The sequence below is a fragment of the Myotis daubentonii genome, chromosome 4 (assembly GCF_963259705.1).
Source record: "Myotis daubentonii chromosome 4, mMyoDau2.1, whole genome shotgun sequence".
Lineage (NCBI taxonomy): Eukaryota > Metazoa > Chordata > Mammalia > Chiroptera > Vespertilionidae > Myotis > Myotis daubentonii.
In genome coordinates, this window is record NC_081843.1 from 25,400,753 (window position 1) to 25,428,706 (window position 27,954).

The 27,954-nt window shown below is 46.9% G+C and overlaps 1 protein-coding gene across 1 annotated transcript in view; it reads left to right on the top strand.

Annotated features, from left to right (window-relative positions):
- The window catches only part of BMERB1 (bMERB domain containing 1), a 160,984-nt gene that overhangs the window by 130,655 nt on the left and 2,375 nt on the right, over positions 1–27,954 (top strand). The window contains exons 4-5 of the mRNA XM_059693249.1: positions 19,425–19,498; positions 27,249–27,363. Coding sequence (XP_059549232.1) covers positions 19,425–19,498; positions 27,249–27,363 — 189 coding nt within the window. The remainder of the gene's footprint in view (positions 1–19,424; positions 19,499–27,248; positions 27,364–27,954) is intronic.

Genomic DNA, 27,954 nt, shown 5'->3' on the forward strand with positions numbered 1-27,954 from the left:
TACATCCAACATAAAATGTAGCATCGGAACCAGTTTTAAGTGTATAGCTCATTGGTATTAAGAACATTCATAGTGTTGTGCACCCATCCAGAATAATCTGCCACCACAAGTTCCTTCATTTAATCGCAGCTGCAAAGTCGCTTTTGCATGAATACAGTAACATATTCACAGGTTCCAGGGACTAGGACACAGATAACTTTGAGAGGCGTTGTTCAACTGACCACAGTCACAGAGATGGCCACTGCAAGGCTGAGCAGCACACTGTAGAGAACACACATGGCTTCATCTTACAGTGAGTTGTCATCATTCTTTGAAATCTCCCAAAGAAAAGGTAGAGGTGGGGGGAGGAAGAAAGAAGAGAAAAGAGAAGAGAAGGGAAGGGAAGGGAAGGGAAGGGAAGGGAAGGGAAGGGAAGGGAAGGGAAGGGAAGGGAAGGGAAGGGAAGGGAAGGGAAGGGAAGGGAAGGGAAGGGAAGGGAAGGGAAGGGAGAATCTTAATAATGCATGTACAGTGGCTTGACTGCTTATTTCTGGACAATGCTGATTTGACTGGCAGCAGAGGTTGAGAAGTGCTTGTCCATATCACTTGATGGTCTCAACTGAGGGCTCAGCTTTTTGTTCTGTGCTTAGTCCAGAATCAGATAATGCCTGGCTGGGCCTCATTTCCACATTTCTTTTCAGATAAGAGCCAGCTCTCTCTTAATATTTCTGGGACAGGATGTTCCAAGAGACATGGGAGGAGGGGAAAGATATGAATAATTTAGCAGAGATGCCATGGTATTTCGGGTCTACGTAAGCATGCTGGCCCCCGTCACTCATTAAGACAATATCCTGATTTACATCTTTCACTTTATTTAGTTGGCTGCTCCTCATTGAGTGATCGGTTACATAGATCTTTTCTCCTGGAATTCTGGCCCACTCTTGGTCCTCTGTCTTCAGTTCTCAAAAATCCTCAGGGGTTTTGAATCTGATAAGGTCAATCTAAGACACTCTGGTTGAGTTCCGCAAAGGAAGGGCCCCCTGTTTTTTCATTACTAGACGTGCTGGTCTTTGACAGGGTTGCTTTCTGATAAAAAGAGAAACCTGCATGTGCTCCAGATTAGATTACACTTAACATCTGAATGCTAGCTCTGCCATTTACTAGTACAGGCAGGCTGTGCAATCTCAGACAAATACCTTCACCTCTCTGAGCCTCAGTTGCCTCATCTGTCAAATGGGAAATGCATCCAATATCTCAATGGGTGATTATGAGGAATAAGAGTGATCATGTATATGAAGCACCTTCCCAGTTCCTGCCATAATGTAAGTGTTCATTAAATGCTAATTTCCTTCAGGAAGAAATTGAGTTTGGAAATTAACAAATGCATTGGTAAGAGCAGACATTGTGCCCAGGCTCTTGATATTTGGTAGTAGTTTATTTATTTTTGAAGAGGGGGCACAAGAGAAGGGAGGAGATTGGAGGGTGGAGTAAAGATCTCTTCCATGACAAGGATGTAAGACTGGGGAGGAAAAGGCTCAAAGGGCACCTGAGAGCTCTCTTGAAACATCTAAAGGATTGCCAAGTGGAAGAAGGAGTTTGTTCTTTTTATGTGGAACTAGAACCAATACACAGATACCATGGTGAATCAGATCCCTATCTCAGCATGAGAGAGGCCTTCCCAAATACTTAGAGCTATGAAAAGTTGAAATCTTGGGATGTAATGAATTTTCATACCTGTGAATATTCAAGCATTTATTTATTCCTTCATTCATTCAACAAGCATCTATGGTAGAATTACCATAGATGTGCCAGCTCCAGGGAATGTAGCAATGAACAGTACAGATGAGTGCTCTGCCCCATTGGAGTCCAGGTGAGGAGACAAAAGCTGGATGACTCCTGTGTGATTGATGGAAGCTTTAGATGGGTGGTGAGGTAAGAGAGCAGGTGCTAAGATACTATGGTTATCATCATTAGTATCTAACATTTCTTGAACACTTGCATGTGCCAGGTACAATGCTTAATTTAAAAAGGTTTTTATTGATTTCAGAGAGAGGAAGGGAGAGGGAGCGAGTGATAGAAACATCAGTGATGAAAGAGAATCATTGATCAGCTGCCTCCAGCACACTCCACACTGGGGATTGGGCCTGCAACCTGGGTATGTGCCCTGATGGGGAATCGAACCGGGACCTCCTGGTTCATGGGTCGATGCTCAACCACTGAGCCACACTGACTAGGCCAATGCTCATTTTTTTATATGAATCTCCTGATTTCAACTTCATAGCAACCTGATGAGGCAGATACTATTGTGAGCCACATTTGACAGATGAGGAAATTGGGTTTTACAGATGTTGAGAGTCTTACCCAAGATTACTCGGCTAAGAACTAATAGATATGGGATTCTAGCTTCAGCAGCTGACCCCAGGGCCTGGCTCTGGTACGTCCATCCAGTGCCAATCATTACTTCCCTACCCACTGCCCCTCCTTAGAGGTAGGGGTTCCTACCTCTCTCATGCTCTTCCTCCAGGCCAGAGCTGATTGGTCTAGATTGGTTCAGTCTGGGCCAATCAGAGTCTGTCTTCTGGGTTACAGAGAGACTGGGCCAGTTAGGTGATGGGAGGTTTGCAAACCATGAGCAGAGAAAGCTGTCTTTGCAGGGAAGAAATAGCACAACTGCATCTGAGTGTAAGATCTTCTCCAGACCCTTGGAGAGATGCATCCCACCCTGGGGAAGGCACAGGGTGGGGAAATCCAAAATCCACCACGAAGATGTCTGTGAATTTCCACTAGGTTCATTCTCAGGTCTTCTCTGCTCCTACGCTTGGCTTCCTGGATTCTGTACCCCACTCCATGTGGGTATGAAACTCATATGCTTCACCAGTTTCCATAACAACAGAACAAAATAAAGCCCAATGCTAGTCCCACAGGTCATTTGAGGAGTCATAGATCTAAGGATCACAGAAAGGGATCGCATTGAGCTCTTCACAGCAACCCATTTTAAAGTCCACATTTGACATTCATGGCTAACGAGGTCCTTTTTACAACTCTGTGCCAAGACAGTTCCTTTTTTCTTTTGCCTTTTTCCACACACAAGGCCCAGTCTCGCCATCTTTCCTGCTCTTCTTCTTTATGTCAGTCAGCTATGTTACTTCATTCCAAGTAAGACAGATTCCTCTCCCTGTCTCATGCAGAGCAGTTTCGCCCACTTCTAGGAAGCCATGGCACCAAAACGTTCTTGAGCTCTCAGGAACAGTCCCCCAGGTGTTTGGCTAAGTATGATTCCAAGCAAAAACCATTTCTTCCCCAAGATAAATTTGGGTACCAGCTGTTAAGGTAATAACATTTACTTCCGTGTTCTTACACCTTTACTAAACTATCTTTTCATTAAGTGAGCTTGAGTAGATTTCTCTTCCTTTTAGTTTGTGCTGGGGTGTTTTATCAAAAACTTAGCTAGGCTGAGAACTCTCTTTCCCAGAATCCCTATCCCTGCCTGGCCCAGGTTAAAGGTGGGCAATCTGGGAGGCAGAAGGGAAGCAGCAGTGTTTGCTCTTTAAGGGCCCCTGGTTAGATTGGAGGTAACCAGACCGAGAGGGCCTCAGAGGTTCCAGCTTGTCCCCACTCTCTTCCAGCTCCCATCCGGCTTGTCTTCCTGACCACCAGGTCTGATGACCAACAGCCACCCCATATCTTCTAGAGACGGTTGGCAGACTAGGCACAGCCTCCCGTAGACCCGTCCACCTCCTCCCCCTCTGTAGCCTCACCTCTGTAGCTGCGAGGCCTCACTTGTCAGGGCATCTTGGATTGTGGAAGGTCTAATTCCTTGCCCCCATAACTCATGGTTCTGCCACCTTGATAGAGCCCTGGCTGACAGCAGCCAGAAACTGGAGGCAGTGAAACGTCCACTTTTCACTAGGCTGCCAGTTCCCCCAAGACCACTGGTTCTTAATTTTGACTCTCCTGGAGTCAAGCAATCACACTGAAATCACCTTCAAAAGAAAACACTGATGCCTGGGTCTTACTCCCCGAGTCTTATTTAATTGTTCTAGGGTGTGGCCTTGCCATTGGGAGTTCTTGAAACAGTTGGGGTGATCCCCCCAACGCCCACTGCATAGACATACCCTAACCTCTTCTCTGGGTGAAGTAGGAGAATCCTGGTGTCCATCAGCTGCTTACAAATGACTCATCTTATTTTCTTAACATTTTTTGCCTTGATGAAAATTGGCTTCAGACTAAAAGTATAAAATCTGCCCTATGTTGGCCTGACTCCTTGCACAGCAATAGGTGCCCCTCCCTCCATTAGCTTAGGATTGTGATCAGAATCAGAATGAAATGTAAGTCTGTGGTCTCCTGTGGTGTATAAGAATTCCGATGCCGCCCTAGCCGGTTTGGCTCAGTGGATAGAGCGTCAGCCTGCGGACTCAAGGGTCCCAGGTTCGATTCCGGTCAAGGGCATGTACCTTGGTTGCAGGCACATACCCAGTGGGGAGTTGCAGGAGGCAGCTGGTCGATGTTTCTCTCTCATTGATGTTTCTAACTCTCTATCCCTCTCTCTTCCTCTCTGTAAAAAATCAATAAAATATATTTTTAAAAAAAGGAAAAAAAAAAGAATTCCGATGCCATCTGTTGTCTTCATGATCACAGCCGTCCTCAAAATCCATTGCAAAAGCCTTTAGTTGAACCTGATGGTATATTTACCAATAAAATTATGATAAGCTTTCAGACAGCTTATAAACAGAATTGGAATTTATTCAGCAATGATTGCTTTCAATTCACTCCATTTCAACCTCTAAAAAACAACAACAGTCTCCTTTTTAATCTTTACTTTTTAAAGCAATCAAGTGAGGAAGCCAGGAGTTGGGAGACACGGAATTTCTGAGCTTCTTCCTTCACTGAGGGGTTTTGGGATTAGAGTGTAATAACAAAGGTGGTCTCTAGAGCAGGATGTGCATAAATGCACCCCCAGCCCTACGGCTGAATGACTGTGTAAACTCTAAGTCTCGGGCCCCCCGTCTGTACAATTGCTGTACTAACAGTTTACACTTTATAGACTTGGACTGAAGATTAAATGAAATAACACAGGAAAGTAACTTAGTATAGAGCTTAGCCCTTTATAAGTTCCCCCTACATATTAGCTGTGAGAATGCTTGGGTGTCTGCAACCTATGAAAGAGTTTTGAAGCTAGAGTTTGAGCCAAGACAGAAATTGTTCATTTACGGGATGAGACCTTGATTTCACTTTGAAAGCAACACTTTAGAAAAATGCCTGAATATACTGACATTTTGGTTTGGCATGAGGTTTCTCCAAATGAAGTTTGGTGAGTTGTTCCAAATCATGGAAAGGGAACTCTGGTTGTGGGTTCGATCCCTAATCAGGGCGCATACAAGAATCAATCAATGAATGCATGCATAAATCAAACAACAAGCCTCTCTCTCCTCTCTCTCTCTCTCTCTCTCTCTCTCTCTCTCTCTCTCTCTCTCTCTCTTTCCCTCCTCCCTCCCTCTCAAATCAATCAACCAATAAAATAAAAAAGAAAAGGGAACTCTGCACCCTCCTTCCACCTTGAACCTGTGATTATCTACTACTAGTCCATGTCTGCAAGTGCTCATGCTGCCTCTTAGGGCCACCATAACTGTCCTTGAGCGGTTCTGGGGGGAACTCCATCTGCTCCTAGGACAGTTTAGAGTAGGTCTGCTTCAGTCCCTGGGAGCTCTGGTGATTAAATTCAGGGAGCCTTGCCCAGGGCATCATTATCTGCCTGGAGGAATCAGCCCTCTGACCATCTGTTGTCTGTCATCACTCTGTTTGGTTTTCCTTTTGGTTACACCGGCCATCTTGAGGAACTTTCATTCCTCTCTGCTTGCTGCCCTGACATAGTTAACCAGAAACACTGTCGAGGGATTCATGTTGCGGTTGAAAGAGACTTGGAGATGGGACCTGGTTGATATCTTGGCTGTGTGACCTTACGAGATTCAGTTGGTCCTGTTTTTCCTGAACTGGGGTGCACCCTGGGATGATTTTAGGTAGTATTTGGGAAAACATTCATTAACTAATTTTCATGTCTTCTAAGGAAAAATATTGGTTTTCCATTTATGATGATGTAAAAAGTTTTATATTAAAAATTTATATGAAAAGTGAGTCAATGTAAAGAAAAATAGTGAATAAGTAATAGTGGAGAGGGCATAAGCTCTGGCAGATATTTCCATATGCAAATGACTAATGATGGGGAAACACTTACTTGGCCACAATGAGCAAGGGGCAGGTGACTGTCCCCTCTGGTGGGTGGTGGGAGGTAGTCAGCACAGCCAGAGGCAGCACAAACAGTGATCCAGGTTCAGGGCTTTGCCTGTTTAAGAGTTGGTGTCCCGGCCAAGGTGCTTGCCAGCTGGGTGATCTTGGGCAAATTGCTTAACTTCTCTGAAACTCTTGTGTAGTGTTTTCTAACACCACCATCAGATGACAAAACTAAAACAATGTAGTAACAAGTTTGATGTCCTTTATCCCAGGGAAAACAATCCATGGATTGGGGTAGTACAGTGTTTCACAGTTAGTGGAGCACTCTTCCTCCGGGGTCTCGGGCAAGAGTGAGTTTTACAGAGTGTTAGAAGAGGCAACATGGAAACAGGGCATGATCAGCTAGGACAGGGGTCCTCAAACTTTTTAAACAGGGGGCCAGTTCACTGTCCCTCAGACCGTTGGAGGGCTGGACTATAGTTATTTGTATTTGCATGTGGCCCGTGGGCCGTAGTTAGAGGACCCCTTGGCTAGGAGGTTGGGGATCTCCTTCTAAGACTAGCAGATCCTATTTTCTCGGATGAACTAAGCTAGCTAAAGCTGAGTTAGAGGATTGTGATTAGTGTACGTTAGGTTTTCTCGACAGGTGTTTCCTGTAAGTACAGGCTGACTGAGGTTTAGATCCGTGACATGGGCCAGGTTACTGGGGTGGCCCCCATTTGGTGTGTTCCAATATACAAATGAACTTTATCACTCCTTCTGACACCAAACGTGGTTTTCTTCTGACACTGAATACATGTTGCTTTTCCACACCAATGCTCTGATTCATGACACCAACTGGATATCCAATAATTCAATTCAATTCTGACACTATCTACTTGGAGTTAGGGTCTGATCTTGCAAGTTTCAGGGCTCACTCCCACAAAACTGCCTTCAATTCAGATGCCAATTTCAAGTTCTGGGCCACCCCCACTTCTGTCTAGCCAACTACAAATTCATGGGTTTCCATAATTTTAGTTTTTGTTCAGTAGAAAAGCTAGCCCTATGGTTTTATTGCCCTTGGGGCTGTTAACCAGTTTTCTACCTAACCTGCCCTATAGATTGTAGAATTAAGTGAGATAGTACTAGGCCCAGTACTCAAATGGATGCTTTTGTTGCTATCAGCATGGGAGAGAGAAATGGATGTGGGGGCAGGGAGGGAAAGTTTGGGAGAGGAGACATCCCACTGGCAGGAACTCAGCAGGTAGTGGAGAATGGAAGGCACAGAAGGGCCCAAATGCTGAGAGAGCTCAGAATAGAAACTGTATTGAGAGTAGCATGCCAAGCAGGATCACTTGAATTGCAATGTTTAATTGGATTTCTCTGGGGGGTGACTCACTGCCTTTGATTGATACTATTGCCCTTGTGGGGCCTCTATCATAGGATTTGAAAATTTTCCACATGCACTTGTAGTCATGAGGCCTTGTTTCAATAAAAATCCAGGACTGTGTGTACTCCTCCTTGCCCGCCTGCCAGCTCGTCTTCCTTTCTTCATCACTTGCTTACTGCCATGTGTCAGGCATGGATGACAGCGTGAACCACAGAGGGAAGAGTCAAAGTCCCTTAAAGGGTACACAGTCTATTTAGGGAGAGATACAAGTGCCGTGATGATTGTCAGGAGGCTGAGCTGTGGGATGGCCCCGGGGGCTGGGGCAGCATGAAGGCAGAGGAGCTGATCCAGGCTGGGAGCAGCTGGAAGGCTCCAGAGTGGGTGCTGAGGTTGTCTTGAAAGATGCATAGGAGACAGAGATGTCCTAGGGTGGGAAAGGGAGTTGAAGGGAGCCAAGGCTTGAAGGATGCAGGTCAGGATTCACACAAGCATGCAGATGGGTTGCTAGCTCAAAGGTGAGCTCTGTGGCTAGAGATGAGGCCGACAAGACCAGGGCAAGGAGGGGCTTCTGTTGGGGCTGTCGTAACCCAAGACTGGCTGTGTTTGCCTCTGAGGAAAGGGTAGGAAATAGGCTCTGTGATCCATCCCCAGCACAGTCAACTTCGAATGGAAACGGTTACTGAATTTCCCCAGGGCAAACAGAATGTAGGGAGAAGGGAAGAGGATATAAGAACAAAGAACTGTGGGTATGAGCCAGCATCATGGTGGAAACCCCCAAGGTGCAGGTCTCAACTTGACAGGGGGAGGGGGAGGCAACTAGAAAAGGCCTCAGCCCACTGCCCAATAGGAGACAATAAAGCCTAGGTGACCTATGAGGAAACAGGTGATCCCATCGTACTCAGCCAATGAGGAACCGGAGGAGGGACGGGGTAAATAGGCTGTGCTCAGGGGCAGACACTCCTTCTTGAGAACATATTGAAAGTCTCGTTTTTTGCCATACTGCTGTCTCCGAGTCTGTTATTTGAATTCGGACAGGTGAACATTTCTCACAAAAGGGTTGGCCCATGGTAATTTAAAACAGAAAACTTTAGCCCTAACTGGTTTGGCTCAGTGGATAGAGCGTCGGCCTGCAGACTGAAGGGTCCCAGGTTCGATCCCGGTCAAGGGCATGCATGTACCTTGGTTGCGGACACATCCCCAGTAGGGGATGTGCAGGAGGCAGCTGATCGATGTTTCTCTCTCATTGATGTTTCTAATTCTCTATCCCTCCCCCTTCCTCTCTGTAAAAAATCAATAAAATATATTAAAAACAAGACAAAAACGTTAAAAAATTATCCAGGTAATACATGCATATTATAAAAAAATTTTAAACACAGAGAGCAAATGAAGGAAATAAAAATTTCTTCACAATAATCACTGTAACATTTTGAGTGGAGTCTTGCTATCTTTTTTTTCTATGTATATATACTTTGCAAAATTGGATCAATATTTCTTAGCCAGTTTTTAAAAATATCAATAACATCTCTTCTGCATATCATTTTAATGTGAAATTCCATAATGCATACATACCATAATTTATTTAAGCAATCCCCTTCTATTGTTGAACATTTAGGTCGCTTCCAGCTTTTTGCTATTGCAAGCTCGGCTATATTGCACATAATCATAGCTAAATCTTTATGGTACCCTAATTATCTCCTTAGGATGAGATCCTAGAAATGGGAATCACTAAAGAGTTTAAATGTTTTCAAACCCCTCGACGTATGTTTCCAAATTGTCTCCAATTTTCTACTCCCATCACTTCACTGGCCATTTTTGTTAATTCTCCTTGGGGCTTTTCATTGCTGTTTTCTCAAACCCCCACATCTCTAGAAACTCATGGACAGAAGGCTCTCCAGTGGAAATGGAGAGGAATAAGGTAGGAGATTGGCCATTATTCTAACCACTCTGGCCTGTAGACTTCCCTCCTCCCCAAACACAAAATAGGCCTCCTGGGCTAATGCCAGTTTAGAAAAGGAGGCTGATTTTTAAAGTCTGGCCTCCCTTTGGCCTCCCTCACCTGATAGGCTTGCCAGAGAAAACAAAGGACACCCAGTTAGATCTGCATTTCAGGTAAACAGTGGATCATTTTTCAGTGTAAGTATGTTCCAAATATTGCATGGGGGCCTCCTTATACTAAAAACGACTTGACATTTATCTGAAATCCAAATCTAACTGGGGACCCTGTGTTATGATTCGCCAAATCTGGCGACCCTAGCACCTTAGTGTCTTACCTCACCCAGTCTGTGTTGGCTGTATTTTCTCAATTTTATGTTACCCTCAATTATATTTTCTACATTTCTCAACTGTCTTTTGAGAAAATATTGAAAGCTGGCCAGCAAGAACTTTAATAGTTGTTGAGTTTTTCCTTGTATAATTGGAAAATTATGTATGTAACCAATGCACTTTATTGGACATTCCTTTTGTTTACCCTCCCATCCCCTCTCCTCCCTTTCTCTCCCCTCTCCCTCCCTTTCACCCCCCTCCCTGTCTTCCCCCTCTCCCTCCTCCTCTTCCCCTCCTCCTTTTTCTTTCTCCCAGTGGTCCCCTCTCTCTCACCAGTTTAGAGCCTAATCTTTGCCCACATCTTTTATTCTTTTCCGGTCACTCAGCCCAGGGCCTCAGGGCTAGGTTTAGGGAAACCCAGGGCCAGACCCTCTCTCTCCTTCAGAGCTTGCTGAGCCATCCAATGGGATAACTTATATGTCTCAGTGTAGGCACCATCTTGGCAAGCGATTGGGGGATAAAAGTGGAAACTAAGACATGAAGTCACAGAATTTAGTATCTCCTTCAGTGAAGCGAAGGGTGTGAAGGACAAATGCTGTTGTGGAAACTCCAGATTGCATCAGCAGGAAATCTGTTGGCCAACTTTATATGCACTGGGCACAGTCCAGCTAACTCCCAGCTGGAGCCCAGAGAAGAAGGTGGGAGTGGGCTCTGGACCTCCGGTCAAAGCTGCGGGGCATGGAGAGCCCTGCCGTCTGGGCCATGTGGCCTTGGTAGCGGGCCTCGAATCCTGGTGTCTCTTGGAAGTGAAAATTGAGTCAGGAAGCCTGACACACATTAGGCTCTCAATAAGTGTTTTCTGGATCATTGATTTATTGGATGAGTCAGCAAATCAATGAATCAAAGATTAATATTCCCCTCTCTGGGCATTCATTTCTTCATCCTTGGAAGACGAGAGTTCTTCCATCTCTAGCAATTTCGTCAGTCTCTAATTACTTCCCATGGTTCTCTCTGAAGGTCAGGACCCCACAAAATTTTTCTATAAAAGGCTGGCTAGTAACAAGTTTAGATTTTGCAGGCCATACGGTCTATGTCACAATTGCTCAATTCTGCTGTCGTAGCGCAAAAGCAGCCAAAGACAAAACGTAAATGAGTGGGCATGGCTGTGTTAAAAAAAAAAAACAACACACCATTATTTATAGACACTGAACTTTGAATTTCATATAATTTTAATGTATCCCGAAATGTCATTTTTCTTTTGATTCCCCCACCCCCCAACCACTTAAAAATGCAAAAACCAGTCTTACCTCGTGGATTGTATAACAAAGCAGGCACCAGATTTGGGCCATGGGCCATAATTTATCAGTCCTGCTGAAAATTCATGAGCAAGCCCGTCTTCCAGGAAGTGCAGTGAGCTCTTGAAACAGAAATTCAGAATGAGGAAGCTCTTTCTTTCTCCTTGGTGCACACATAATGATCACTATGTCTGCCAAATTGGCTTTCGTAGACACATGGTGCCGTGCTCTCACTCTAGAACCTAAGAGGGCTTCCATGTTAAGTCCTTCAGAACCCAGACTTGTATGTCATCAACACGTCCTATTTGGCTGGTCTCTTCTCTGTCGAACACCCGGGATACCACACCCCTTTCTACAGTCGGTGTTTGACTCAACTGCCCCCGCTACTTGAGTGTGAGGTGCCCTTTTCCCTGACCATCCAGTTTGTGCCCCTCCTGTAAATGGCACCCAGAGCTGAAAAGCTTTCCCCAAATTACTCTGATTTCCATCGTTCCTGAACTCCAACTACCACGTGGGACTCACATTCCCAGTTGAGAGATCAGACTGCCGGGATTCAAGTTCCTATCACTCCGTGACCTGAGCAAGTTCCTAACACCATCTGAGGGATCTATAACAATAAAAGCATAATATGCTAATTAGACCGGATGTCCTTCTGGACAAAGCCAGGGCTGCAAGGGAAGCCCAGGTCCCAGGTGCCTGCTGGTGGCCAGAGGGAAGCCGGTGCCGGCAGCTGGGGGAAGGAAGGCCTACTCTTGCACGAATTTTGTGCATCAGGCCAATAATAATAATAATAATAATAATAATAATAATAATAATACCACCCACCTCAGAGGTTTGCTTTGAGAGTTAATTGAGATGATTTGTGTAAAATGCTTGGCCCGAGCCAGGCACCAATAGTATAAAAACAATAAATGCCAGCTATGATGATACTTCTGTATTGTTTGGCCTTTTTACAGGGAGGTCATATTTATATAATCTATATTATAAAAACCCAGTGGCCCTAACGCCATAATGACCAAAGACTGGCGCAGGTGGGCAGGGCTGCAAGTGTGGCAAGGCGTGCGTGGGTGGGCGGGGCTGTGCGATTTCGTGTACTGGGCTTCTGGTAGTTATATAATTTTGAAAAGACTAAAAGTACCCTTTTAGTCTTATTTATTTTGTTAATTCTCACCTGAGGATATTTTTTCCATTGATTTTTTAGAGAGAGTGGAAGGGAAGGGGAGAGCCAGAGAGATAGAAATATCGATATGAGAGAGACACATCAATTGGTTTGCCTCCCACACCTGACCGGGGCCAGGGATGGAGCCTGCAACCGAGGTACGTGCCTTTGATGGGAATCGAACCCTAGACCCTTCAGTCTGAGGGCTGATTCTCTAACCACTGATCAAAACCAGCTAGGGTCCTTTTAAGTTTAAAACAACCCTAAACAATATTTTGTTGGTAATTTTTTCAGGTGAAATTGTAATTGACATGTAACATACACACAGGAAAAGGCAGAAACCCCAAGTGCTCAGCTTGATGAGTTTTTCATTGTTAGTAATTTTCTTTCTAGGATGAATCAAAACAGAGTCAGTATAGAAAACCCCTGGCGGAGAGGAATAATCTGTGCTTGAGGGAGGTGACATGCTTTGCGGAACAGTGTCACATCCAGGAATGAGGGTCTGCTTACAACCAAAGGAGAAGCCGGTTAACGCACAGACCATAATCACGCCACAGGGAGAAACAGGCAGCATGGTCTCCAGCAACGCATCACAAAGGCGTCCCTTTCAGGGATGAGTCACCTGAGCTCAGGGTCCCCAGCATCATGCTGAGAGATGGCTGAGCTCACGGGCTCCCTGGAGCTGTCTCAACACTTACTCTCCCTCAGGAAGAGCGTTTAAGCTCATTAATCCAAGGAGACTAAACAAATGTACACACTCATCATCTCAGTGCCATTAGGGTTCAGGAAATTGAAATAGCACATGAGACTAATCCTTTGACGTAGGAATGTTGGCTAATATTTTTCAGGAGTGTCTGCCAGCTGACAGCTCAGTGACTCACCTCCTTACCCAGGGCGGAGGGGTGGACAGAAGTAGCCTTTCCTATGTACCTACTATGTATGTACCAAGCTCAGGACTGCCTGCTCCCCACACATAAGCTTATGCCATTTTCATATAACCCCAAGGCAAAGGTATTATTCCTACCCACAGTGAGACCTAGAGCAGTGTAGGGCTTGCCCAAGTTGTGCAGCCAATTAACGGTGGAACTGAGATCGCATTTGACGGGCTCTAAAGCATTTTAAAAATTCCTCTATGCACTAACAGAACAGGGCTCCAGAGATCATTGAAACCCCTCATTTTATACATGAGCAAGCAGAGGTCTGGGGAGGGGAATAGCTTGCTCAAAGTTATTGTGGTATAATAAGAAATATATTTGCTCTTTGCCCCCAGTTCCTGGCTAAAAGCTCCTGAAACTCTTGTAATTTCCTGAGTGATAAGGGCGCTCGGAACATCTTTTATTCTACTTGTTCTCTGACTCCCGCTCCTGACACAAGATCTTCTAAGACCCTGGGAATTTCCAGAGTGGTCAGAGTGTCTTTTTGTGTGCTAATGAGATGGATGGGGCCCAGACAGGTTCAGGATGGGGTCTGGTCACCAGAAAGACCAAGACATAATTAGAAGCTTGGAACTTCCAGCCTCATCCCCCATTCTTGGTGAGGGAAGAGGGGCTAGAGATTGAGTTAATAATCTTCATGCCTATGTGATGTAACCTCATAAAAATGCCTAAAATACGATGTTTGGAAAGTGTCCATGTTGGTGAACACGTGGATGTGTTGGGAAGGTTTTGGGAGAGGACATGGGGACCCACCCCCCACCCTCATACCTTGCCCTATGTTCCTTCCCATGGGGCTGTTCATCTGTATCCTTTGTAATCCTATATAATAAAAGGCTAATGTGCAAATTGTCCCCACTGGCGGGAGTTTGACCGACCAGGAGTTAGACGTGCGCTGACCACCAGGGGGTGGCGCAGAACATGGAGGGCGTTGGTGACGTGGTGCTGGTAGCGGATGGCAGTGGAGGTGCTGCTGGCCTGATGGGCCCCTACAAGAGCAGGACTGTGGCGGGATGGTGGAGCAGGTGAGTGGGCGGCGCCAGGCCAAGGCGGGTGCGAAGGGAGGCCCTGGCCGGCAGCAGCAGCAGCAGGCAGCCGGGGGAAGGGAGGCCCCGGCCTGCAGCCAGTAGCCGGCAACCACTAGAGACCCTACCTATGCACAAATTTTGTGCACTGGACCTCTAGTATCCTTTATAATAAACGAGAGGCCTGGTGCACAGATTTGTGCACCAGTGGGGTCCCTTGGCCTGGCCTGCGGGGATTGGGCCAAAACTGGCTCTCTGACATCCTCATTGTAAGGGTGCACAGGCCAGGCCGAGGGACCCCACCAGTGCATGTTGGGGCTGGGGAGGGACTGCGGGAGGGCTCCAGGGCATGTCCAGCCCATCTTGCCCAGTGCCCATCGGCCGGACCCCAGCAGCAAGCTAACCTACCAGTCGGAGTGTCTGCCCCCTGGTGGTCAGTGTGCATCATAGCGACTGGTTGAACGATCAAATGAACAGTTGGACACTTAGCATATTAGGCTTTTATTATGTAGGATTAGTGAATGCAGGTAAATGTTTTCCTAAGTCTTGTGAGCAGTTATAGCAAATTATAGAACCTGAAGAGGGGTTGCTGGAAACACCAGTTCATAGTGACTTGGTCAGAAGTATTGGTGGCCTGGACTTTTGATTGGCATCTGAAGTAGGCCTGAGTTCTTAACCTGTGGGGTCTGTGCTAACTCTGGGCAGTGAGTATCAGAATTGAGTTAGATTGTAGACACCCAGTGGGTGTCCACTGAGAACTGGAGAATTGCTTGGTGTGGAAAAACCCACAATTTGGTGTCAGATGTGCAGAATGTATAGAAAATCAGAGTTTTTCTTTTAGTCATAGAGGAGGTTTGTGGTAGGACTTGGACTCAGATCCAGGTTTCACATCACAGACCAATGTGCCATCTCTGTGACCAGGCATTTCTTCTTCCCCAGCCATCCCAAGATGTCCACCGCATCCACAAATGATAAAGGAAGGGCCCAAATAAATGTTAAAAAGTCAATCCTTTCCTCTGTCAGTCTGCTTCAGCTTTCACGTCATGGTCTCTGCTGGTTTCCACTAGGCTTCCAACTATGTCATTTTCTTTCTTTTGTTTTTTATTAATCCTCACCTGAGGATATATTTTATTCATTGCTTTTTTTTAGAGAGTGGAAGGGAGGGAGTGGAGGAGAGAGAGAGAGAGAAAGAGTGAGAGAGAGAGAGAGAGAGAGAGAGAGAGACATTAATTGGTACCTCCCATATGTGCCCTGACCAGGAATTAAACCCTCAACATTTTGGTTTATGGGACGATGCCCCAACCTCCTGAGTGACCTGGCCAGGGCAGGAAGTGGGGCCTTTGAGAGGTGATAAGTTACGAGGGCAAAGCCTTCATGAATGAGATTAGTGCCCTTTTAGGAGAGACGAGCGATCTCGCTCTCCAGCATGTGAGGATATAGCAAGAAGGTGGTGATCTGCACATCAGGAAGAGAGTCCCCACCAGGAACCAAATCAACTAACACCTTGATCTTGAACTTCCCAGCCCTTCAGATCTCTCATAGGTTAGCCACCCAACCTATGGTATTTTGTTATAGCAGCCTGAACAGACTGAGATAACTGGCTTCCATCAAGGGATGGAGACACTGCCTCCTAAACAAGTCAGGGCTCTCGGAAGAGGAAGGCCAGTTATGTGGCCAACCAACCATGTCAGCGGCAACTCATACAGCCAAGTGGGGTGAGACACCATGGGGAAGTGATCAAGAGCACAAACTTGGGCTAAATCCCAACATCCACTTACCAGTGTGGGACTTTGGGCACATTGCTTAACTTTTATTTTATCTTCTATAAAATGGAAATAAAAAACAATACCTCTCTCACAGGACTGCCGTGAAGATTTAGATGAGTTTATGCATGGAAAGTGCTGAGGACAAATGACCAGTGCATAGTACATGTTCAATAAACGTTGATTTTTTATTTCCTTTGGTGGTGAAACCCATCCCTCCATCTTCCAGAAAATGTCCTGATTTTTCATTAGCGGAATGCTCTGATAGACAGCTTGGAGTGTGTGTGTGTGTGTGTGTGTGTGTGTGTGTGTGTGTGTGTGTTGGGGGGGGGGTCGGGGGAGGACATGCTCCTTTCCTGCGGAAATGTTCAGGAACCACTAATCTTTGCTTTTGCCAACTGGGGTTTGTAAGTCGAAGACCAAAGCTGACCTTCCTCAAAGCTGACTATGAGGCCTTTGGAAGAGGAGAGAGAAAGAAAAGAGATGGGAAGCTGGCAGCAAGAGGGAGAGTTGAGGAAAACCACAGTGCTGTCTAGCAGGGATTTTTATGGAGTTCTCAGCATGACTCCCTGTGAGAACGTCAGAACTCCATTTCACTTGTTAATGTGGATTTGGATGTGTTTGGGAGGACTCAAACTCATGCTGAGTGCAGTGTAGAGATGGACTAAGGCCACCCAAGGCACATGTCTGCTACACCTGGGCTACAGGCATGAAAAGAATTGGTGTGAAATACACCAAAATACTTGGAGTGAACAGTGACCTCTGGGTGCACGTGGGTCAAGGTTAGGCATAATTTTAGGTTCCTTCTTCATACTTGTTTGTTTTTTCCCCCCAAATTTTTTACAGTGATCAGGGATCTGTTCTATGGTCAGATAGGAATGTTATTTTAAAACTTTCATAGAGAAAAAGAATCAATCAAGGTTTTGTGGGTTTTTTTTTTTTAAGGTCGAGCCTGTTAACTCCGTTTGTCAAATAAACTGCTTGTGCAGCAGCATTTTCTCTCTTTTTCTCCCCATTTCTTTCTTTCTAACAGCTAATGATAATAACAGTTACCAAGCATTTTACTATGTATGTCCCAGGCACGTGCTCAATGCTTGATGTGCATATAATCCTAGGGAGAAGTGCTATTAAAATTTTTATTTTAAATAAGAGGAAAGAAACTCAGAGACACTAAATCACTGATACATACCTCCGCCCGCCCCCGCCCCCGAGCTGTTTGGTGTCAGTACTCTTGCCTCTAACCACTGCCTGTCTCTCTTTAGTTCCTTTCGCCATCTTCCCTTCTCCGATCTCTGAGAAATGATCGATCAGGACCTGTGTCAATTCCATGGTGCAACCCTAGATTTCTCAACTTCAGCATGATTGACACTTTGGCTCAGATAATTCTCTACTGAGGAGGGCTGCCCTGCCCATTGCAAGGTGCTGAGCATCTAGTGGACTCTACCCACTAGATGCCAGTAGCATCCCCCCCCCCACACCCAGTTATAACAACCAAATATGTCTCCAGATATTGTCAGATGTCCCTGGGAACCAAAATTGTCCCCATTAAGAACCACTGATGTAACCTGATATGCATAGTTGCTGTGAAAAATGGCCCGGGAGCTCCACTAGTTGCACAATCGCTGATAGGAACCAATGGGAACAGTTTGTACCCTTCTGGCAATTCCCCAAGATCATTCGAGGCAGCTGCCACCTGCCAGAACATTCCAGGAGAGGGCCTGACAAATGGTTGGAGTGCCTCTGGCAACAGGAGACACGGGCTCATGTGAGGTGGTCTTGCCTCTTGTCCTGAAAGCTGGGATTAAAAAGGGTAGCATGGGCAATGCTTGACCAGCATAGGGGAGAGGCCCTGAGCTGGTCTGTGGATGACATTGTGGAAGCAACAGACCAGTTCTTGGCCAAGATGCTGTGGAAGGAGGAAGATCAGTGGACTCAGATGAATTTCTCGTCCTGGCCCCACCCTCATATGCTGTGTGGGCACAGTTGAGCCCTTTGAGAATATTAATACTTCCCTCTGTCTCTTCCTGGGACGGTAGGATGCTATGTCCAAACTGCCCACTCCATCCCTCTCTTGCTTTATTCTTCATAGCATTTGTTTTTGTTTACCCACTGTCTCCTCTGCCTAAATTTCAGCTCGTGAGGGCAGGAGAAACTACTGTATCCCTGGAGCCTATGACAGTGGCAGACATAGTAAATGCTCAATAAAAACTTGCAGAATAAAGGCATATACACCCCCACACACATACACACACACCTCCTTCAAGGGGAGGCGGTTTGATAATATGTATCAGTGGCCCCAAACATGCCAAGCCTTTTGCACTCAGTCGTTCCAATTCAGAGATTCTATAGCCCCCATCATACACGCACCAAATAATCCAACCTGAAGAAGACGCCTATGTGGATCCATACTCATCTTACAGTGACTAAAATAGCATAAATAACTGGGAAAACCCACCTAAGTAATTAATATACAGGCATAATGAAAACAGACCTGATAAATCTACTCGGTGAAATTCCAGGCAGCCATTACAAATATTGTTTACCATAAGATAAGTTAATATTGTAACACACACACACACACACACACACACACACACACACACACACACACACTACATAATGCAAATTGTCCATGCAACCTGATTACTGAGACTATGGGAGTGAACATCCTTTCACACTGTTGGTAGACAGTTTGAAAATTGCTATTAAAATGCACATGTTCATGATATTTGACTCAGCAATTACATTTCTAGGAGTTTATTTTTTTAGGAATTTATCCTAGAAATGTATCAGGAAACCACCCAGATGTCTATGAATATGGGAAGAGTTAAATAAATCACTGTATAGCAACACAATGGAATAGTATACAGCCATTACAAGTGAGAAGATTTGCATGTACTGATGTGAAAAGATGCCCAAGATATATCATTAAATTTTAGAAAATTGCAACATGTGTTTGTATATATCAATATGCTATATGATAGTATAAGCATAAACATTTTTTTTTTAATCTGGAGGAAGATATACAAAATTGTTGAAAATAGTTATCTCTAAAGGATAGAGTGAGATTTTCTCTGTCTATGTTGTGAATTTCTGTAATGTTTAAACATTTTAACAACAAAATGATAAAAGAATACACTGAACCTGCCACATGAGCTTGCTCATACAAGCAAACAAAAGCTGGGCACATGAACACTGAGAGGAACACTATCAAGGTGATCATCTCTAAATAGTGAAATATCGGGCAACCTTTATTTTTCTTCTTTTGGGGGAAAACTTCTACAAAGAGCATGTGTGGCCTTTTTAAAGGCCATCCCTTCCCACAAGTTCTCTTCGTTGAAATTGAGGAGGCGCGCGGGGTGTAGAATGCTTTTCAGTGTAACCTGCTGACGGCGGCGTCCTGTTTCCCCAGGATGGATGACATTCAGCTGTGCAACGACATCATGGACCTGAAGCAGGAGCTGCAGAACTTGGTCGCCATCCCAGGTAACCATCTGGGACTCCAGCTGCTCAGAGCCCCCAGCCTGCCCCACCTGTACTCCCTCGGGCTGGAAGACGGTGTTCATCTGGTCTCCTAACACGACCACATTCTTGCAACGCAGTGCTCCCTGATCCTGTGATTCAAACACAACTCTGTCAGGCAGGTCCAGTTCAAGTCCTAATCCTGGCCACGGCCTTGACCTTCGGCAAGTCACTTTACCTCTCTGAGGCTCAATTTCTCCTCCTCTGAAAATGGGGTGGTCATAGTAATAGTAGTACCTAACTCATTGGGTATAAATCTCATTGTGATAAATGAAACCATGCAAGCCATGTGCTTAGCTTGATACTTGGTCCAAAGTAAGAGTCCAGTGAGTTTTAGCAATTATCACTGTTATTATCCTGCTTGGGAACAGGTAGAATATGGTGGTTACAAGCTGACTTTGGAGTCACACCTAGATCTATCACTTATTAATGACACGACCTTGGGCAAGTTCAGTTACTTCACTAAAACTCAATTTCTTCATCTGTAAACTGGGACATTAGTGGTATTTACCTCATAGGGTTGTGGATTTGACAAAGGAAAAAAAAACATAAAGTGCTTAGCATAGTTCCCATCCTATAGTAAATGCTTAATAAGTTATTGCCATTATTAATTATTATTATTATTATTATTATAATATTAACCAAACACATTTCTATCCACCCTTCAGGTCACAGCTAATTTGGCCCCTTCTCCCAAGAAAGCCTTTCCTGCCCGTCCAGGATGGGCTAGGTGCCCTCCAGGGGGTTTCTCTCATCAAAGTCCTTACCAAATAATTTCCTGTTGACTCATATACGTCCCCCTGTAAACTCCATACATCTTGAGGGCAGGTATGAGGGCCTGGTAGGTGCTAAGAAGAAGGTTTTATTGAAGGAACAAACACAAGTCTGTCTCACGAACCTTGCCTTGGTTTTGGCAAGGACCAGCATCCCCCACTGCCGTTGACTCGAATGTTTTTGCCATTCTGTCTGTTCACGAAGTACCTATGTCTCAAGAGGCTGCATTGCTGCCAGGTGCTAGGCATGCAGTGATGAACAAACAATGATGTCCTACTTTAAGGAGCTCACAGTTAGTACAAGAGGCATCCTGACATCCAGTGGATGCCTATTATCGAGCTAGAAATGCAGCACAACTCACTGTAGAACAGGGCATTGCTCTGAAGGCCTCAGCACGAGGGACATTTGGGGCTGCGTAAGTCTCTGCTGGGACAGGGGGCTGTCCTATGTGTTGTAGAATTTAACAGCATCCCTGGCCTCTGCCTACTGCACATCCGTAGCATTCCCTTCCCTCCCAGTTGCGACAACCCCAAATGTTTCTAGATGTGGTATGGGGGGTCGGGGGGAGGGAGGGTAAGAGGGTTGGGAAAATTGACCTTTGCCTAAGAACAACTACTTTAGAGTACAGTGATCTGGGTTTGAATCCAGGATGACCAGCTAGATGATCTTCATGGAGCAACTTAATTTCTCTGAGCCTTAAATTCCTTATCTACACTAATAAAAGAGAAACATGGTAATTGGCGTACGACCGCTACCCTTTTCATTGGCTAATCAGCGAGATATGCAAATTAACTGTCAGCCAAGATGGCGGCCGGCAGCCAGGCAGCTGGAAACTAACATGAGGCTTGCTTGCCTCAGTGACGGAGGATCCTTGGAGGAAACCAACGTTCCGCGCCTGCGGCTGCAGGCCTCTGAGCCTGCAGTTTCAAACATTGTAACAAATACCGCTGGACTTCAGCCAGCAGATTCGCAACAGTGTATGCAAAGGCCAGAAACCTACTTTCAGCAGAGGCCTAAGAGCTGGAGCCAAGCCTCAAGCTAAAGCTGGCCCAGAATAAAAAAAAGAAAAAAAAGAAAAAAAGGAGCGGTTGGGAACTTCAGTCACTCCCAGCCTGAAAACAGCCCTCAGCCCCTCACCCAGACTGGCCAGGCACCCCAGTGGGGACCCCCACCCTGAAGGGTGTGTGACCAGCTGCAAACAGCCATCATCCCCTCACCCAGACTGGCCAGGCACCCCAGTGGGGACCCCCACCCTGATCCAGGACACCCTTCAGGGCAAACCAGCCAGCCCCCACCTGTGCACCAGGCCTCTACCCTATATAGTAAAAGGGTAATATGCCTCCCGGCACCGGGATCAGTGTGACAGGGGGCAGCACCCAAACCCCCTGATGGCCCTGCAGCTCTGTGTGTGACAGGGGGTGGGGCCACAACCTCCCTATCCATCCTGCTCTGTTTGTGACAGGGGAAGGCGCCCCAACCCCCTGATCAGCCCTGCTCTGTGCCTGATAGGGGGGAGCTCCCCAACCTCTCCCCCCACGGGCCCTGCTCTGTGTGTGACGGGGTAGAGCCATAACCTCCCCATCGGCCCTGCCCTGAGTGTGAGTGTGGCGGTGCCCCAACCCCCTGATGGGCCCTGCTCTGTGCGTGACAGGGGGCGGTGTCCCAACTCCCCTATCGCCCCTACTCTGTGCGTGACAGGGGGCAGTGCCCCAATCCCCTGATTGGCCCTGCTCTGTGCGTGACAGGGTACAGAGCCCCAATCCCCCTGATGGGCCCTGCTCTGTGAGTGACAGGGGGCAGTGCCCCAACCCCCTGATTGGCCCTGCTCTGTGGGTGATAGAGGGCGGTGCCCCAACCCCCTGATCGTGACTGAGGGTGGCATCACAACCTCCCAATCTCCCTGCTCTGTGCATGACGGGGCAGTGCCCCAACTCCCCAATCGGCCCTGCTCTGAGCCCGACCAGGGGCTGCACCTAGGGATTGGGCCTGCTCTCTGCCACCCGGGAGCAGGCCTAAGCCAGCAGGTCGTTATCTCCCAAGGGGTCCCAGACTGCGAGAGGGCACAGGCTGGGCTGAGGGACCCCCCCCTCCCCTCCGAGTGCACAAATTTTTGTGCACCGGGCCTCTAGTTTGTAAAATAATACCAATAAGGCCACCCTCACATCGTTGCTGTGACTGTGCCATGACGTAACACAGGATCGCAAATGCAAAGGTAGGAGCACTCAACACACTCTTGTTCTGACCGTAGTGTCTGCAATCATAGCAGAACTTTCAGATGCCATCCTTGAATGAGCATGCGCTAGGTGCCAGGCCCTGTGCAGGCAGGCCCTGGGAATATGCGAGCAAGTGAACAGTCCTAATGGAAAGGGGGTGACAGCTAATGAGTACGGAGGTATTTTTTGCAGGTGATTAAAATGTTCTAACATTAATTGTGATGATGGTTGCATAACTGAATAGTACTTTGAAAGGGTGAATTGTATGGTATGTGACTTATGTCTCAATAAAACTATCACCACAAAAAGTAAAATGTCAAACATAAAACAGTAAAAGAATGAGGGGGGATATAGCCAAATCCAGACATGACCCACTTGAAATTCCGATTCGATTCATATGGGGCTCTAGCATTGATCATTTTTTAAATCCTTCTCACGATTGTGATAAGCAGCCAGGGTTGAGAGCTACCAGGTCAGTTCAACTTTCTCATTTTATAGCCGCGCCCCCCCAAACCCCCTCACCCCCCCACCCCGCCCACCAATAGTATGGCTGAAAGGTACAAAACCCATCCAAGTTGATGTCAGCACAAAACAAAAACAGGCCATTACTGGAAGGACTGTGGAGACTCCTGGAGCCCCAGGGCACTGTAGTCGTTTCCTTGAGCTGCCCTAGCCAATTGCCACAAACCTGGTGGCTCCAAACAACAGAAATTAATTCTTTCACAGTCTGGAGGCCAGGAGTGTCGGCCTCTAGAGGAGAATCCTTCCTTGCCTCTCCCAGCTTCTGGGGCTCCTGTCAACCCTTGGGCCCCTTGGCTTGTAGATGTCTCACTCCAGTCTCTGCCTCTGTCGTCACAGCCTTCTCTTTGTATGTCTCTGTGTCATCTCTTCTTACGAGGACATCAGTCATTGGGTTAAGGGCCGACCTTAATAAGTAAGACCTCATCTTAACTAAGGACATCTACAAAGATCCTATTTCCAAATTAGGGTAGACATGAAATTTGAGGAGGTAGGGGGAAATATTGCCCATCCTCACAAGGGTTTGGAACCAGAACAGGAAAGCTGTTGGAATGTTCTTGGATCTCTTCTCTATGACCTTCCCACACATGATACCAATTCTCAGGGCTCTGTGTCCTAAGTTTTAATTTCCCAGGAGACTCTAATGGGCCTAACATAGGTTGGCATCTCCCTCTTGGGGGAAGAATTCCCAGAGCCACTTCTGGCTCAGCAGGACATTTGGGAGCCACCAAGGCAAAGGAGACATGAGTGTGTGGCCACCCAGTCAGCCAAGGCCACCTCAGGCACCTCCATTTGGGACTGTGGCAGCCTCTAGAGCACGCGTGGAGATGGGTGGAGCAGGGGCGGTGTCTTTGGTTGGCACAGTCACTGGGATGCAGACTAACCAGGACCAGGACTGGGGTGAGGAGAACAAGGCATTCAGCTGGAGCACAAAAAGTTCAGTAATCAGGATAAATAATATTTTAATGTGATATCAAAATATCAAAATTCATGCAAAAAATACACAATGAAGCAAACACCAAAAGTTTAAATAAAAATGAAAGCAGTTATTACTCAGCGGGTAGAGGCCAGGGATGCTAAAATGCAGCCTGGGGGCAGTTCCATATGAAGAATGCTCCTCACAAATGCCATGGACTGTCCTGCGGAGAAGCATAGGTCACACAAGGTCATAGGGCCAGTTAATAACAGAGCCCAGGTCTCTAACGCCAGTCCCATTGATGCCCCTGGAAACTACATTGTCCCAATTGCCTTTGTGTGGAAATTCAGATATTAACGTTTTCTTACCTCTCCTGCATTTCTACTCACCTCTCTCACCTTCTCCCTGACTCCTTGTTAAGAGTCTTCTGTGTATCCCTTGGATCCGTGTCAGATTTCTAGATGGATTTAGCTGAATTTAGGGGGAAAATGATGCTTCAGGCAACACATCAATAAAAATATTAAGGAGCGAGAGCACCGAATGGCCAAGAAAATCATGTTTCACCAGCCAAGGTCAGAAAATAATGTATCAGCTCCTCAACAGGAAAAACACACACACCTGGGACCCTCCCTGCCTTGAGGGTTTCTCAAGGACAAGACAAAATGTGCTCCTCCCATCGCCACTGCTGCCTTAGAACTGGCTGCAGAGGGCACGTCACCTTCCCCTTGGACATAGAAATAGTACCTCCCTCATCTGGTTATTGGAAAGGTTTAAACTACTGGTTCTCAACCAGGAGCAATTTTGTCCCCCCAGATTGGGCAATCAGCCGACATTTTTGGTTGTCACAACTGGGGGAGGAAGTGCTTCTGGCATGAATGGGAGGAGGCCAGGGATGCTGCTGAATATCCTACAATGCACAGGACAGCCCCCATAATGAAGAATTATCCAGCACAAATGTCAATAGTGTCAAGGTTGGGAAACCTAGATTAAATGAAAACAAAGACCTCGTGAGAATCCTACATAATAAAAGTCTAATATGCTAAGTGTCCGGTCATCCTGTCATCCGTTCAACCAATCAAAGCGTAATATGCTAATGATATGGTAAGGCTGCTCAACCGCTTGCTAGTGACATGCACTGACCACCCGGGGGCAGATGCTCCGACCAGTAGGTTAGCTTGCTGCTGGGGTCTGGCCAATCAGGTCTGAGCGAGATGGGCCGGACATGCCCTGGAGCCCTCCTGTGGTCCCTCGCCAGCTGGCCAACCTCCTGTGTCCCTCCCTAGCCCAATCATGCTCCAGTGGGGTCCCTCAGCCTGGCCTGTGCCTTCTCTCAATCCAGGACCCCTCGGGGGATGTCTGAGAGCTGGTTTCAGCCTGATCCCATCAATGCAGGAGCTGCCCCCTGATGGTCAGTGCGCTCGCACAGGGGGAGCTCCACTCAGCCAGATGCCAGGCTCATGGCTGGTGAGCACAGCAGAGGTGGCGGGAGCCTCTTCTGACTCTACGGCAGTCGGACATCCCCTGAGGGCTCCTGGACTGTGAGAGGGCGTCCCTGGGCTGAGGGACGTCCCCTTCCCGCCCCGCCCCCACCCCCAAGTGTACGAATTTCGTGCATCAGGCCTCTAGTATAAATATAATAGCTTTCAATTATTAAGCACTTACCGTTAGCACATTTATGCTGTATGATTTTCTTTTCCTTCATTAAGTATTTGTTTCTTTTGTACTTGGTTCGGTAAATAGTTAACCTGGAGGGCATTTAATCATTTGTACCCAGAATCACACAGCTGGGAGGAGTAGGAGGTTGGGAATCAAGCCAGGACTGTCTGGTTCGACAGGGAGGGCTTACAGTTGTGATAGGAGCTACAGGCCAGGGAAACTGGCTAGGAGGCCACAGCATGCATGGTCCAGGGAGAGGTGATGATGTCCTGGGCTAACGAGGTGCTGGTGGAGATGAAATGCAAGTTAGAGGGTCACATGGGACAGCACATTGAGATGTTAAGCATCAGTTGTGCGATGCCAGCAAGCAGTGGGCAAAATTGGTAAGCTGGTGGTTCTTATTGGCAAGTAGGTAGGTGGGTGATGTTGGCAAGAAAGAGGTCACATCACCAATCAAGTGATAGTGTCTGCAGATAAGTGGGTGGGGCCTCTGGGCAAGTAGGTGATGCCAGTGAGCAGATGGATGGGGCCTGGAGGCAGGTGCGAGGAAGCAAGTGGGTGACGCCTGCAGACAGCTGGGGGACCCCGGGAGAAAAGGTATGTGACGCACAAGCAGGTGAACTGCATTGGCCGGTGGTACGGAGACTTGGATAAGTAACTGGTTTGTAAGCTGGCACAGACCACTTTGAGTAGGTGGCTTTTTCTGTGAGTTGCATGAGTGGAGGGCTGCAGCTGACTACCTGGGAGTCTGGGGATGCCTGAAGTGGAAAGAGATAGAAAGCAGGGTGACTAATTTGGGGAGGGAGGTTCTCATTTCCTTGGGGAGCTGCAAGTCATTACGAACCTCCTGAGAGAGCTGAGCGATCAGGGTACTCTGGTGAGTCTGTGGGCACTGTATGAACTTACCTGCGGAGGCTGGAAGGCACTCTGCCATGCCGACAAGCCCATAGGACCCACTATGGGAAGAGTGATGCCACCATTGTCAATGTAGCAATGGCCAGGAATCCGGGGGTTGCTAGAAATTCTTCCCCCTTCCTCACTTCCCTTCTGGTTAACGGAAGAGGTTGATTTTGTCTCTTATCCAAATATTATATTTTTCTTCGCCTCTGATTCTGTCTCTAACCCTAGAGGAAATTGTCAATGCCAGCCCTAGGCAGGCAGACGGGCGAGCTGCCCATTTATTTTATCTTCTGAAGGGGTCTGAGCACAGAGAGCTGATGCCCTCCTAGTTTTCTCAGTCCTCATTTCCAGTCCTGGTTCTTTTGTTTTCTCTTCGGCATTCCAGCCCTGGGTAGTTGGGATAGGACTCATGCCATCAGCATGGAATCTCACAGATTGGATGTCCTTGCTATGGAGTATTTCCCTCCCAGCACCCCCACTGAGCCCTCTCACCCTCTGCCTTCTTCAGCAGGACCCCCTGCTGCTTCGCCACTTACTGAGCGCTCACCACATCTGAGCTCTGTGCTAAGCCATTTTACAGAGGAAGAAACTGAAGCTCAAAGGGATTAAATTGCTTCTCCAAGTTCACCCAACTAGTGAAATCGTAGATCCAGGATTCCAACCTTGGCCCCTCAGATGCAAGTGTTTTCACCAGTTTCACTCAATTGTTTCTTTGCTGATGTTTTCTTCTTCCCAGAAAAAGAAAAAACCAAGCTGCAGAAGCAGAGAGAGGACGAGCTAATCCAGAAGATCCACCGACTGGTGCAGAAGAGAGACTTCCTGGTGGATGATGCAGAGGTCGAGCGGTTAAGGTGAGTGGGCAGCGTGTCCCCAGGGACCAGCTGTTGGCGCACAGCCCTCAGCTTCCTTCCAAACCCATCGTCTGCTCCTGGGACTCACAGCCCTGCCCAACAGGCATGGCCTCGCCAAAGGGTCCCCTAACACTGGATCCAAATGAACCCCAGCCTTCTGGCTTGAGAACCCATTTCACATTCAAGAGAAACTCAAATCCAGCTCCAGCGTCTTGCAAAGGCCTGTGGGTCTTACTTAACTGAATGTCCTTCAAGGAAATGAGCAGGGAGAAACTATATCACATAACATGCAGGTGTGTTTCCTACACATTTTCTCTTCACTGACCTTTCTCTGAACTCATCAAGGCAACTTCTAGAAACTTCTGTTGGTTTCTACAGAAACTCTGCCCCTGCACTGACTTGCTTCCTTGCCTGCCCTGTCCACTTCCTAGCCTTGTTCTTTCCTTTCCCCTCATTGGTGGTTCCAATGCACCTCCTATTTGCAGATGGACCCATCACCTGGATCTGGACAACCAGGGGCCTGGAGCCACGGTGCACCTGAAAGCTCTGGGGGAGGCTGGGCTCAGGAAACATGAATGTTGATTCTTGAAT